The sequence below is a fragment of the Sphaeramia orbicularis genome, chromosome 19, assembly GCF_902148855.1.
Source record: "Sphaeramia orbicularis chromosome 19, fSphaOr1.1, whole genome shotgun sequence".
NCBI lineage: Eukaryota > Metazoa > Chordata > Actinopteri > Kurtiformes > Apogonidae > Sphaeramia > Sphaeramia orbicularis.
In genome coordinates, this window is record NC_043975.1 from 43,289,904 (window position 1) to 43,305,893 (window position 15,990).

At 41.4% G+C, this 15,990-nt stretch overlaps 1 protein-coding gene across 27 annotated transcripts in view; it reads right to left on the reverse strand.

Annotated features, from left to right (window-relative positions):
- The window catches only part of LOC115439691 (calcium/calmodulin-dependent protein kinase type II subunit gamma), a 114,600-nt gene that overhangs the window by 87,172 nt on the left and 11,438 nt on the right, over positions 1-15,990 (reverse strand). For all 27 annotated transcript variants that reach the window (XM_030163622.1, XM_030163615.1, XM_030163626.1 and 24 more), the window contains exon 3: positions 4,162-4,221. In XM_030163622.1, the coding sequence (XP_030019482.1) occupies positions 4,162-4,221 (60 nt within the window). The remainder of the gene's footprint in view (positions 1-4,161; positions 4,222-15,990) is intronic.

Genomic DNA, 15,990 nt, shown 5'->3' on the forward strand with positions numbered 1-15,990 from the left:
AGCTAACTAATAAGAGGAGTCATCAGTGAGTCCGACTGACTGGAGTGAAGACATTTACCGCTGGATCAGGGAAGAGCGACTGAAAAAAATGGAGACGTGGGATTAACTGGAGGAGCATCTTCTTCCTATAAATGCAGATATGCACTTATGTGGTGGAAAAGCCGGGCCCTGGTGGATCCCTGCCTCACCACAGTCATGGTATGAAGTACCTGTCTGCTGTTCTACTCTATAACTGGCCCATGAAACATGCTCAAAAATCAGTTTCCTTTTACATATTTGAAGGTTTTTCAAAAATGTAACGCAATAATTACTTTCCTTGGTAACTAATTATATTCACGAAGGAGTAATTCTGTTACTAATTCAATTACTTTTTGGGAAAGTAACTAGTAACCATAACTAATTACTTTTTAAAAGTAATTTGCCCAACACTGCTGACTTTACAGTACCTGGACGTCATAGCGATGTGGTGCGTTACTTCCGTGTGTCTGCTCAGAGTTGCTGATAAACTCGCTCGTTGTGTATTGTCTCGTCAAACTCATCCTGAATTTTTACATCTGAATCTCCTGGACCGACCATGGTGTGGTTTTACAGGCTGTCGTGGATTAACTTACCACTATATTTACTGTCAACTTCTGCATCTGTTTTTTTTTTTTAAAACGGCGGGTCACAGAGACAACTCTCTGACCAATCAGTGATCTGCAGTGTTTACACATCACCTTTTAGTATCTGGTCCCCAGTCTAGGAACCTCGGTGGAGGTGATACCAAAAAACTAGTACCGGGTACCAGATTCCAGGTCCTTTTTTGTTATGGAAATGCAAAAAGCCTGAGTCGAGTTGAGTCGGTACCATGTAGTGGAAACGCGGCAAAAGACGGACCCAGCGCCTTCACAAAAGCTCATGGCCTATTGGTTGGTGAGCTACAAAAATTCAAGCTCTAAAGGAGATAGTTTTCTGCCGGTACTGTTGGTTGATTATTAATAGAAAGAGTGCTTGATCAACAATAGATGGAAAAAAAGGGATGAGAGTAATGAGCGTAAGTCAGCAGTAGGCATCATATTATCATTATTGTAATGCAGTGAACATCATAGACCCGCTGTCAACTGAACTGAACAGAGCCAAATGACACAGCAGGGCCTGGGCAGCAGAGACTGGATGGTAGAAGACAAGTCTGAGCCTCAGCTTCGGTTTAGTGTCAGGGAAGTTGGAGTTGTCGTTATGTAAAATGAATATCAGTTGTATAATAAGATGAAGTAGGATGGCCCTGCAGCAAGAAACAAGAACGACTGCTCTTCCCTCGTCCTCCCATGTTCTCGCTCTCCCTCCATCTGTCTCCTACTCCTCCTGCCTTCCTCTCTCCATCTGTCTCTTTTTGTGCCCTCTTTTGTCGAAAGTTTGAATGCAGAAGGTGCCAAAATATGCAAAAAAAAAAAAGAAAGAAAAAAAAGAAAAAGAAGAGCAACAAGGACAAGGGAGAGAAAGAGATAGAGAGAGAATGAAAAATCTATACAGTGAGGGGAAGAGAACCAAAAAGTAGGCGAGGGGCGAATGAGTGCCTGGGGGAGGCGACAGAAAACTAGGACATGAGAAAGAGAGGAATAAGAAAAGAAAGAGCACAGTGGAAAGGTGTCATTGATTTTGTCATTTCCCCCTTTTTTTGCTTTTTCTGTCCTTTAACATCACCTCCCCTGGACGTCTCTGTAAGAGTTGCACGACGTGTAGAGCAGCGAGATCACAACGGTCGAGACGGGCAAAAACAGAACAATTAACGAGAGCAACAGCAATAATGAACATGTCTAACACAATGTATTTCTGTTGCACCATTGCACAGTAGCCCTGCCATTCTTTCAAAGAAACCAATCTGTCTAACCTTTCATTCCGAGTAGGCATTAATGGATCAGTGTATCCTGTCAATATGTTTTGGAGGGTTACTGTTAAAATGGACCTCAGATTGTTGACTATATGTCCTTAATGCTGCAGAATTAGAAAAGACGCCCCTTCCTTCTGCAGCTGCCTGCTTTTGGGTCAAATCCAAATGTAAATACAGATAATGCTGACTTTTTCAAGTTTTCCAAGTGTCAAACCCCAGAGTAGACAAGTAGGGTCATGTCTACATCTGAACAGTGATTGGTATTTACTAGGGCTGTGTATCGACAAGAACCTGGTGATACGATACAAAACACAATACAAGGATCACGATGCAATATATCATGATACTATTAAAAAGACAATTTTTTTCTTTCTTTTTAAAAAATGATTATTTCCTGGAAAAGTGGAATTACACCAGAAATCTGCACAAATACTAAACACATTTTTATTTGATCACAACAGGATCTAATGTTATATCACAAAATGTTCCAGTGTTCAAACTGAAATTCTGTTTTACAGACATTACAGTTCAAGATCCTGTTCAAATGTTCATATTCTATTAGTTCAGAACTAACATCAGAACATTATTTTAGTTCAGTCCCAACAAAGGAACTAACATCTGCCTTTCAGATAGTAAAAAGTGCTTTTAGGATGCTTCAAATAAATATTTTTTTTGGAAAACAGGGTTAAATAATAATAAATAAGAGAAAAAAACAAAGAAAACCAAAAAACAAATATGAACCTCTGCCATATCTGCATTTGAATAAATACCAAAAAATATCGATACAGTACTTTTTAATATCGATAAAGTATTGTGAAATGAAATATTGCGATATATTGCAGAACCGATATTTTCTAACAGCCCTAGAAATTACAGCTGCCAATCATGTGTTTAACCCCTGCCCTGTCTGAAAACACATGACCTGAAGCATTGCAGTTTTATATGTGATTTGTAACGTATGCTGGTAAAATACTTTGGGTTACTTCAACACTGTCTTCTCGCATGTAACAAAGAGATGAAGAACAAATACTTAAGCCATGTTTCTACTGTGTGGTACCGGCTCGACTCAGGGCATTTTCACACAGCGCATTCGAGTCCGTCCCATACTTGGATACATTCACACCTTTCCTGCAGATGTTGCGTTCACAGACGTGTACCGTGGCCCGTGCCCGAGTACGAATGGGTGTTACAGGGCTGAAACAGTAGGTGGCGGTGTGGAGGAAATTCTGACGCCATCCTACAAACGCAGAAGTCAGAAGAAGACAAACCCTTACCTATTTGTTATCCTGTTTGAGGTAAAGAGCAGCAGAGCCACCTTCGTTGTCCCTGATATCTCACTCAATGGTTTGGTCGATAAGGTGAGCCTGTGCTGCGTGGATTCGAGGCTTTTTCAGGAGACAACAGGAGCGCCGTCTATGGTCTCTTGGTGATTAACCCACTTCCATTGTCAGAGTGGTGATTACGTCACTTTCGGACTCGGACACGGATCGCGTTCACACAGTAATGTACCATGCTGGAGTCCGGGCAGTCCAGACCCAGGACTACCTTCTCAACTGGACTCGGGTACGGTACTGGAGCACAGAACGGTTGCATTCACATGGACAAAATTAAGCGGACTTTGGGGTCAAACATACTGGGATACGGACTGGAGTACACTGTGTGAAAATGCCCTCAACTCCTGCAACAGAACAATTGTGAGTGAGATCGAGATGCCCCATCTCCCCCAGGGACCCATGAGATGGAGCAGGCCACACCTGGGTGTAGGCGGTACCTGGGTCAGGTACTCGCAGTCCTGCTCTGAAAAATCGATCTCATCCACTATTAATCAATAACGCAAAATTAAATCAAAATTGATCAAATCAATTTTTTTTACCTAGCCCTAGTTATAAGTGCTTTGATCTGTGCCAATAATCTATGCTACATACTTACCCCTGTGCAAATAAACAAATACAGAGCTTATGGGAATTTAGTAGTACCTTTTAAGTGTAATAATGCAGATAAATATCCCCTGTTAGTAATTTACTGATTTTACAAATGTGACCCATTACCTACTAATACTTGTTTTAAATTTGCGCTTCTATAAATCCCGTATTAACTTGTATAAATCCTTTATATGTTGCATATATTTATTCTGTCTCTGGTAGAGGGTTGGCCTTTTGTTTATTTTCCTTTTGTTTAGTGTTCGTTTAAAACAGTCCAAACGAAGTAGGTGTGAATACACCTTAAGACGTGCATGAAACTTCATTCAAAGCCTCTATCATTATTGACAGTTTCTGGTAAAGCCTCAAACTCACCGATGTTGGGATGTTTTAGGAGACGGCAGATGCGAGCCTCTCTCTCGAGCTTCTGATGGTCTGAAGAGAGAAAAAGACAGTTCAGTTAAGCTTCAACAAGTGCAAAAAGGGTCAAAATCAGAGGACAGCAGAGGAAAACATTATCAGAAGGACCTCTGAATGTAATACGTCTGCTGCATACCCATTTGGAGACAATCAGGATTTTTTTTTTTTTTTTTTTTTTTTTTTTTTTTTTTAGGGCTGTTGGCTCTGATATGAATAGATGTCCTAATTATTCTTAATTATGTACGTCACACGTTATTCTCTTTGTACCAGAAGGCTATTTTGTCCAATTTGGTGAATTACCAAATTAAGAATAAGTCATAACATGATACAAATCCAAACTCCAAATTGCATAAAATTGAAACTGGATGGAAAATGTAAATTAAAAGTACTTGTTAATGTACTTGTAAGTGACAGTGGCTTAGTTTCATTGACAGGAGGAGTTCTGTAGTGTCAGAAAATGGCCTCTTCAATTAGTCAACAACATATGCAAAAAATATGTATGACAGACAACAGCAAAAAGGCACCACTTATGGTCCAGTGGGCTTTATTTCATCAAAACCATCACTGATAGAAACGTAAGGGTGGGCAGAACCTTTGATATGCTCTACTATCCAGAGGTAGTCACTAATGCCACTTCAAACTTTACGGAGCATAAACAAAACCTTAGATTCACTGTGGATGTCGTATGCAAAGATGAAACAGACCATCCAGGCTGTTAACTGCAACTGGTCCAGATGCCAGGTTCTGGTTCTGTCATGGTCTGAAAACCACACCTAAAAACACACGTCTTTAGTCCCTACAGAACTTTAAATGTGAAAAGAAATGGGACCATTACAGAGTGGCAAATGCTTTACAAAACAGTGCTACTTTTGGAGAATGCTGCAACAATTAAGAGTTTATTTTATATTATTGCATGTATTTGTATTAATTTAATTTATGAGGGAAAAATGGCAAAAATGTTTTTGGATTCTTTTGTGATTTACTAATGACTAGAATAAAATATCCCTTTTTGGATAAGAGGAATGATTTGAAACGTCACCTGATCTTATGGAATTACAGTACTCTAGGGCATATATATGATATTGGAAAAAATTGACATTGAAATTTTTTTTGCAACCCTGCCATATATATCGCGATACGAAAAGATACTCAGGAGGATATAATATCTGTGTGGTGCTGATGTAAATGGTCAAACAAATTAGTTGTTTTTCCTCTGGTTGTGTCGAAAGGTGTCAGACACTGTGGACACAGAACACATGTTTCAGTTTCATCCTTCTGTAGCTGAAATAATTCCAGATAACTGACAGTGCTTTTCGTTTTGGCACCAAGTCTTTGTTTACGGTGATTTTTCTCTTGTTCGTTGCACATTTTTCAATGTTGTTACCAGCGACTCACTCCAAACTGATTAAGAATGTTTGTGATTGGTGGATGGCTGTGTGCAGTGTGTGTCAGGTACCCAGGATGAACTTAGATGAGAACATGTTGAGTTCATTTACCTCCTACATTGCAGGACCTGCGATGTGACTATTGCGCACATGTAAATCGCGATGTCGATGCTAAAACGATATATTGTGCAGCTCTACTCTACTCCATGAATGCATGCTAAATACATGAACTACTTGTATAGTATAAGCACAAGTGCAGTATGCTCTTGAGACCAAAATAAATAAGGTTTCTTTCCCCAGAAACTGGGCTTCACTAATGAGGTCTGTTACAGAACAATGCTGTGTTAGCACAAGCAGAGACCACAGAATCCAAAAACACACACAGCACATCCACACCAGGATCCTAGACTGAGGATGGATCCTGTAGCACGATGAGTGTACAGTGATGTTTGTTTGTGGGTGCATAAACCAGATGACACTTTAAGTACAAACAGGGTGTAACCACAGCCATGCAGCTGAGGTCAAAGGTCACCAAGGGTTACTGTAGTGATGATCCAGCATCAGTCAAAGCCTCTGTGTGTGTGTGTGTTTGTGTGTGTCGTCATAGAGAGGCGAACACATCCCCTGAGCTCCGTGGTGATCATCTCACAGAGAGGCAGACTCATTTAGATATGCTTTTATTTCCCCAGTGAAGCAACAGATTCCATTTAAAGTCACGTTCTGTAGCCTAGCAATTGAGTATCACCTTACCCAACAGTTCTTTGAATGCAGCACAGTATTTGCAAGTGAAATAAAGGCTGTTATCATTAAAAGCTGATAACTTTAAAAACACTATGCCCTCCTCTTAACACCTGTACATCAACAGCTGGGGGGGGGGGTAGAATAGATCACCAACATTTTTTACTATGATGTATACATATATTATGCAAATAATATATCATATTAACTAGGCCTGTAACGGTACACAAAATTTTCGATTCGGTACGTTTTCGGTTTTGAAAGCCACGGTTCATTTTTTTTTCGTTTCGGTACAGGAAGAAAGAAAACACCTCAAAATGTCTAATACATTTTTGAATATTTTTCCCCCAACTTTTGGACACAATAGAATATAGAAAAACAAGAATAATATAATTCTGCTGCTATAAATCAAATATAAAATAAAATAAATTATTAATATTGCTAAAATGTATTTTAAACATTAGTATTGCACTTTTCCCTGACTGGTAGTTTTGAACAATCAACAAAAATCTAATCACAGTTCTGTCAGTTCACATTCTTCATACAAATAACAACAAAAAAATTCCACATGAACTCAAGACTCATGAACTCAGACTCAAACCAAGATGGTAAAGAAACCTGTAAAGAAGAAGACCACGACTAACACCGCAGAGACGCCACCATGAGGCCTGTTGTCCACATTGACCGGCCTACGTTCTGTCCACCCCACAGCCTACAGACCCTCCCCTCTGTCCAGTCTACACACACCCACACCCACACCCACACAGAATTAACGCACCAAAACTGTGTCACTGTTGCTGGTTTTTAAAGTGCAACATTAACAAGAGGGCAAACTCTTATTCTCTTAACAAAATGAAGAGCAACATTAACAAGAAAATTAACCAAGTTATTTATTTTGGGACCGCTAACAAACTGTTTAGGCCACTTTGTGTACTTGTGTGTGTGTGCATGTGTGCAGGGTGCGATTTGTCAGGGGGATGGTTACTTTTATTTTTATTTTTTGGTCAGAGCCGGGGGGGGGGGGTCCATAACTAACATGACTAATGCTGGCGTGAAACGAAAGTGAAACTTTATATACTTTCAACGTCCAACTCCGGGTTCTATTCCTCTATTATACAGCGTACGTGAGAGAGAAAGAGAGAGAAAGAGGGACAGACAGAGCTACTGTAAGTGTTGTACAACTACTGTAGTTCATAGGCGATAAACAACGCCCATCTTATTAACGTCTCTTTCCTTGTTGCTGTCTTTCACCGGGACCTGAAGTGATCCCAAACAGGACTGTAATGATGGTGGAGGATCTTCAATCTCTTCCCTTGAGGTTGACATCATATTTGTTTTTTTTAACCTTATATCAGCTGCTATTATGTATTTCGGGTCAATGTGCGCGTCCTTCACTATGTCTGTGCGGAACTTGTGCGGATTTAAAGTTCCGCATCAAACAATGTCTTTCGTTCCTTTTTCTTTTTCTCATCATACTGTGCCATTTCAATACAGCTGTGTACCGAACCAAACAGGTGTGCAGCGAAACGGTTTGGTTCAGTACGTGTACCATTACAGCCCTAATATTAACATTCATTCATTCATTCATTTTCTGAACTCGCTTTATCCTCACTAGGGTGACAGGGGTCGCTTGGAGCCTATCCCAGCTACATAGGGGCGAAGGCGGGGTACACCCTGGACAAGTTGCCAGTTCATCGCAGGGCATATTAACATATATATCATATATGTAAATACACTATTAACTTTAATAATAATATTTGTTCAGACTCATATAGATAAATGCACTATTAACTTTAATAATAATATTTGTTCAGGCTCATCCTACTACAATTGACGTTCTGTGTCCGGCGCATGTTTGTCCAATGCGTGTCTCGATGTTGCAGCACAGGAGGGTGTGCGGGTGCAATGCCGCTGTTGCACCACTGGAGGGCGCTATCGTACAATGGCACCACGGGTACAATGTCGCTATTATATGTAAATGCACTATTAATTTTAATCATGATATTTGTTCAGACTCATATGTAACTACATTATTAACTTTAATAATAATATTTGTTCTTGTATCAGTGATATTTTCAGTCTGTGAATCTGTTGAACTAATTACTCAACAGTACATGAATATTCAAAGGTTCTGTCCAGTCCAATCATGAGTCAAATATGTTCTGATATTATCTGTATATATCACTTCAATAGAAGTTTATGACCATATTTGAAGTGTTTTAGTTCCAGTCAGTCTTTTATTGTGATACTGAACAAAGGTCCAAACTGCTATCCCTCTGTCCCAGTCCCCACCTGTCCCCCTGTTCCAGTTCCTACCTGTCCCTGTGTCCCAGTTCCTACCTGTCTTCTGTCCCAGTTCCCACCTGTCCCCAGTCGCAGTTCTCACCTGTCCCTCCGTCCCAGTTCCCACCCGTCCCCCCGTCCCAGTTCCCACCTGTCCCTCTGTCCCAGTTCCCACCTGTCCCCCCGTCCCAGTTCCCACCTGTCCCCCCGTCCCAGTTCCTACCTGTCCCTCCGTCCCAGTTCCCACCTGTCCCCCCGTCCCAGTTCCCACCTGTCCCCCCGTCCCAGTTCCTACCTGTCCCTCCGTCCCAGTTCCCACCTGTCCCAGTTCCTACCTGTTCCCCTGTCCCAGTCCCCACCTGTCCCTCTGTCCTAGTTCCTACCTGTCCCAGTGTCCCACCATATGTGTGTTCATCCAAACTCATCATTTCCACATTTTGATCCAATACTGATCCCAGTTGTAGTTTATCATCAGAGCTAAAACCTTATTACCTCCGCCAAGGAGGTTATGTTTTTGCCAGGGTTTGTTTGTCTGTTTGTTTGTCTGTCCGTTAGTGTGCAACATAACTCAAAAAGTTATGGACAGATTTGGATGAAATTTTCAGGGTTTGTTGGAAATGGGATAAGGAAGAAATGATTAACTTTTGGGGGTGATCGGGGGTGGGGGGGCCCACTGATCAGCCTTGGCGGAGGTCTGCGCTCTCCAAGTGCTTCTAGTGTTTCATTTAGGATCCATTTATGATGAGAACAGCATGTTTTGGACATTTGAATAAAGTGAAAATAAAATGATGTTCATTTTCAGTCCCCGTGTCACGCAGCAGGAATTTAAATATTTTTACCCCAAAATTGTATTTCTGTAAATTGTACCATGTGTCATGTGACAGTACTTACTCAGACCTATTCATACATGTATTAAACATGGAGATCAGTTATTTTGTTTTCAATACAAAGCTTACTGAACAGGATACGTGTTCCCGTGTCACCGCTGGATCTGGCCCTAGAATGACGTCTACCAGATCTAATGGTTGGAGACGTTCAAAGAAAAACATTTTCAACAACACTGATATGGTAATAAAGAGGTCCAAAATTGTATGGCGTTATATTTATTGAAAACTATGACCAGCCAAGTTTTCCACAGACAAAAACATTGATAGTCTAAAATTAGGTACACCTTGCAGTTTTTAGCCAAATACCATGAAATTTTCTCCGAAGGAGGACCCCATTTCTCATGATAACCAACCTCCTAACAGCAACCACAGCACCTTAGCAAACCCAGAAACCCAAGAAAAAAGCAGTATATAAACAATACAAAAACTGTTCAGTGAGCTCAATTAAGAAATGGGTTATAACCATAAGAAGGTAAAAAACAGGAGGTAACAGGACCGGAAGCTAATGTCTATGATAAAACTGCACCTTCTGAAATACAAGGGAACAAGCATGGATGGGTCAGTGTATGATAGGGGTCCAACGGTACATGTAGCCCACGGTTTGGTCTGTGCCTGAGCTTTTGGCCCACGGTTTCAGTTTGGTTTCGGTACGTGTTTTGTGCGTAAAGAGAACAGTTTTTTTCTCCCAAAATTCTATTTTTATTTTGCTTGCCAGCAAAATCAAAATTTCACACTAAGAACAAATTCTATCACTGAACTGAATAAAATAAACCCTTTCTGTACTGAACAATAGAAACCTTTCTTTTTCCTCGAGTACTTATATACAGTCATATAAAACAGGCATGTGCATACATAAGGCCCAAAGGGGGCTTTTTTAAATAAATAAGCTCCTGTTCTGCATAGGGATGTAGAAGAAAACGGCGGTATAAAAACGCAATGTTTATCTACCATACGCATTTCCTTGTACTAGCGTGTCTCGGTAATTAAAAGTGAGTTAGTGAGTAGACAATGTGTTTAATCGCGGGTCGGGTTGCGGGTTTAATGTACACGGGTATGGGTTTGGAAAAGTGGTGGATCTGTGCAGGACTCTGAGGAGAGTTGAGTCTAAAGCTGCTTCTCTATCTGCTGTCTCTCACTGAGGGGCGGGGCTTCCCCACGCTGCACGCTCACATGCATGTCCAGAGGGAGAGAGAGACAGAGACACAGAGACAGAGAGAGAGAGAGAGAGAGAGCAGTATATAAAGCGCCAACACCAAAATCAATTGCAAAACCAAAATCCCGCAGTCCATAAGGGTGGATTGTCCCATACAGGGCGGACCCAGCGGTACACGGTTTTCCCCGAGTACTGTTGCATCCCTAGTGCATGAACACCTGATTTTCAGCCCCATTTCAAACAGACCGTTTCAGGTCCTGGGTTTTGTTTTAAAATAAAAGTTTTTGCCACATTTACACCTAGCACTCAGTATTCTGACATTTTTACCTGAGCTGCTAGGACTGTGGTGTAATGTAGATGGACATACAATGACATCCTCTGCCTGATTGGCTCTTATCGGTCACTACAAATCCTTCCCTGATTTGTCAAGTACTTTTCATGTGACCCTGTCTTTAAGAAAACAAGACATCCCCCTTGAAGACTAGCTTTTCTGTCTTCGTTGTCTGTGTTTGCAGCTGTTGCGCCATGAAAGTTTACTTTTATCATAATATTATGGACTAAATTTGCAGCAGGTTAACTGTTAATTGAATAATTTATAATCTTTCCTGAGTCCATTGGAGTTAAAAAAAAAATGAATTCACTGTAGTTCTTGCATTTTAAGATATTCCTTTATCAGTCTCACAAGGGGAAATTCCAGGTTTACAGCAGCAAAAGTACAAAAGCACACAAGAGCAAAAGAAGTGCAAAATCAAAAAATAAAGACAATCAAAAAAACTATATACAATTTACAGCTGTGCACATGCTGATTATTGCGCAAGGTTGGATACAGTTTACTCATCTTAATGCACATACTGCCTAGCATTAGCATTGTGATTAGCATTAGCACTGATGTTACATCATATTAGGAATAGTGAGCTGTCATTGAAGGCACTCTGGAACCATCTCCAGATCTGCGCCAGTAGATTGGTGATGAGGCTTGGACAAAAGAAGCAAACTCAACACACAAAAAAATCAAACAGAACCTTCTTGCTGTGAAGTGGAAGTGCAAACTACCATCAACCCCCTTCTTCATGTTAAATGCATTTGAGGCCATTTAGAATATCTGATGATTAACTGTGAAATAAGTTTAAAATGTTTACAATGAAAACAGTGCCTTAGTGTGGAAGTAGTTTGAGACTGGTGACTGTAGAACGATACAGAACACAGAAAAAGAAGTGAAAACCTCATTTTTCCCTTGAACTTGTTGCTCATTTGGACATGTGTCAAGAGCTGTGAAGCAGTGCTGCACTCCCCACATCTACATTCCACTGACTCCCTGCCAGGTATAGATTTCCCTCATCTAAGAGAAAGCGAGAAAATAAGGAGGAGACCTGAACCTCCTTCTAATTACACTAGTGACGCAGGACAGAAAGACAGATACAGAGTAGGGAGGATTACATGGAACGTCCATTTGCTGGAAGAGGATCACAGCTCCCTTGTGTGTGTGTGTGTGTGTGTGTGTGTGTGTGTGTGTGTGTGTGTGTGTGTGTGTGTGTGTGTGTGTGTGTGTGTGTGTCTATAGCCGTCTACCCTGGTGCAGTGTCACTGCAGCAACTCACTAATTCATTCAATCTCATTTGTTGGTGCGAGTATATGGTAGGAGAGGACAGGAAAGAGAGGGCTGGAGGGGTAATTGCCGGCACTTCCTACTGTTCTCTAATTGGCCATCTGCTTAGCCATGGGGCGGACCCACAGCCATCTTACATCAACTGAGGAGGATGGAGTCGACCCAGCACACGTACAAACACACAAATACTCCTATCCGTACATAACCCTGATGATCGGGCTGAAGGATTCATGATCTATTTTGACCAGTTTCAGATAAAAGTATCTACATCCAAACCGTGGACCTGAGAAAGACCATCAATCAAACACATTATTCCTGACAATATAAAGCATTTCTGCTGCTTTAATGCCCATTCAAGGTCTACACTAAGTAAATACACGGACGGAGCATTCTGTCCGTCCTCTGCATTCCTTTTGTCTGTATTTCTGTCCGTCCTCTGCTTTCTTTTTGTCTGTATTTCTGTCTGTCCTCTGCATTCATTCTGTCTGCATTTCTGTCCGTCCTCTGCGTTCATTTTGTCTGTATTTCTGTCCGTCCTCTGCGTTCATTTTGTCTGTATTTCTGTCCGTCCTCTGTCTTCTTTTTGTCTGTATTTCTGTCCGTCCTCTGCCTTCTTTTTGTCTGCATTTCTGTCCGTCCTCTGCCTTCTTTTTGTCTGTATTTCTGTCTGTCCTCTGCGTTCATTCTGTCTGCATTTCTGTCCGTCCTCTGCGTTCATTTTGTCTGTATTTCTGTCTGTCCTCTGCGTTCATTCTGTCTGTATTTCTGTCTGTCCTCTGCCTTCATTTTGTCTGTATTTCTGTCCGTCCTCTGCCTTCATTTTGTCTGTATTTCTGTCCGTCCTCTGCCTTCATTTTGTCTGTATTTCTGTCCGTCCTCTGCCTTCATTTTGTCTGTATTTCTGTCCGTCCTCTACGTTAATTTTGTCTGTATTCCTGTCCGTCCTCTGCCTTCATTTTGTCTGCGTTTCTGTCCGTCCTCTGCATTCATTTTGTCTGTATTTCTATCCGTCCTCTGGGAGTTTGCACATATGAACCCAAACGGAGAATACGGAGCAGTACCACCAGGAACCATGGGGGGCAGTGTTAAGATCTGAAGAACATAATTTCCAGAACTTTTGGTGGAACATTTCAAAGAGTGACTGTGTGAGTTGGTGAGAAATTACCGACATATTCATGATAACTAACATTCTCAATATCAACATTAGCAAACGCTCCTCTGCCATTGTGATGTTTGTTATTATTGGCTTTCTTCTTCTTCTCTCATAAACTGTACTCTTCTTCCTGGTATGTGGCCAATATGTTAATTCAGGTACATTCAGAGTGGTGCCAAATACTCATTCCAGCACAATGGATGCTGGGAAGTATGAAGGCAGTGATGCTTGACAACATTAAGATATTTATTACCTCCGCCAAGGAGGTTATGTTTTTGCCAGGGTTTGTTTGTTTGTTTGTCTGTTTGTTTGTCTGTCCGTTAGTGTGCAACATAACTCAAAAAGTTATGGACAGATTTTGATGAAATTTTCAGGGTTTGTTGGAAATGGGATGAGGAAGAAATGATTCAATTTTGGTGGTGATCGGGGGTGGGGGGGCGCAGACCAGAAAATGTCATCAAAATCTGTCCATAACTTTTTGAGTTATGTTGCACACTAACGGACAGACAAACAAATAAACAGACAGACAAACAAACCCTGGCAAAAACATAACCTCCTTGGCGTGGGGGGGCCCACAGGGGGGGCCACTGATCAGCCTTGGCGGAGGTCTGCGCTCTCCGAGTGCTTCTAGTTCTAATAAATAATAATAATCTGATTCACACACTGGTGGTGAGCTACATTCATAGCCACTGAAGCACTGCTGTCAATCTGTGCCAAACAGCCCCGCCGACCACCAACATGACTAGGACAGAGCGGAATTTGAACCACCAACCCTTCGGTTATTGGACAACCTGCTCTACCTCCTGAGCCACAGCCACCCAGTACTGGATGCCTCCTGTTAAAACAGATAAAACAAAGAGGATCAAGTCCATTCTGAGCTACTATACTAACATGCATCATGGAGGCAACCAAGCCACTAATGTGGATGGAAATGGCTCCTTTCCAATAAGTCAACATACTTTCTCTGCACTTTTTCTGGATCTTCACATTGCTTTACGCCACAGTTGTAGAGACTACACAGTGATCTGCATCCCTTTCATGCAACAGATATGGGTCTACAGCTCCCTGTTGACACATGACCTTGTATATTAGAGCTGCACAATATATCGTTTGGGCATCGTCATCGCAAAGTACGTGTGCGCAATAGTCACATTGCAGGTCCTGCAATGTGGGAGGCAGATGAACTCAACGTGTTCTCATGTAAGTTCATCCTGGGTACCTGACACACACTACACACAGCCATCCACCAATCACAAACGCTCTTAATCAGTTTGCCAAAGCAGACCATGCCCCCTGCACATGGAGTGAATCGCTGGTGACAACATTGAAAAATGAGCAACGAACAAGAGAAAATCACCGAAAACAAAGACTTGGTGCCAAAAAGAAAAGCACTGTCAGTTATCTGGAATTATTTCAGCTACAGAAGGATGAAACTGAAACATGTGTTCTGTGTCCACAGTGGCTTCCACCTGTCAACACAACCAGAGGAAGCACAACTAATCAGTTTGACCATTTACGTCAGCATCACACAGATATTATATCCTCCTGTGCAGTTTTTCATATCGCAATATATATCACAGGTAGGGCTGCCGATTAATCGATTTTAAATCAAAATCGGATTTTTTAATTAGGACGATTTTTAAAAAAGGGAAATCGTAAAATCGATTTCATCTCTCTCGTGCCTCCAGGCCACACGCTTGCGGGCTACCGTACGCTCTTCCTCCTATCAGTGACAGCGGTCTGTCACAGAAGTTTGTGTAATGACCAGACTTTAAATGTGTTAATGAGCCCACAGTACTTATAGCAATGTAAGCCGTGGCTTCACGCACGGATCCTGCAACTGAAATATAACTGCATGCGGATCACTCATCTTACGTTGTCCCGGATCCGTACCGTACCGTCTTCTTCCGAACCAGGTCCAGGGTTGTGGGGTCAGCAGCCTCAGCAGAGGAGCCCAGACAGCCCTGTGCGGCCACACACATCCACCAGCTCCACAGATAGAATCCCTCCAGTGTGTCCTGGGTCGGTCTGTTCCACGCACGGATCCCCCAGTTTAAATATAACCGCATGGGGATCACTCATGTTATGTGGTCCACGGACGCATGCATGACTGATACCTGTCACTGACTTACATTGGTATCACTTCTGTGGGCCCAGATAACCCAAAAAGAAAGAAAAAAAAAAAAAAAAACCAACATTTTTTTTTAAATAATTAATTTAGTCCTCTTACTTGCTAAATTTTTCATTCACAAATGGAAGTTCTGTAACACAAAACCAAATATTATTTATTTTTTGAAAGATGTTGAACTTAATTTAAAGCTGTTAGATAAATATGAAAACAAAAAGGCTCTAAAACATTCAGTATTTGCTCTGATTTGGACATTGTATTGTAGTGTATTCCCCCTGGCAAACTTATGTTATTTTCTTGTTGTATACATTGTTTGTATACTCTACTTCATTCAATAAAGATTTAATTAAGAAAAAATAAACTTCTGTGGGTTCATCATGTGATACCATCACAGATTTAAGGTCAGAGCAGTGCCTTGCATTGTGCGCTGCTCACGAAAACGACATGCTGA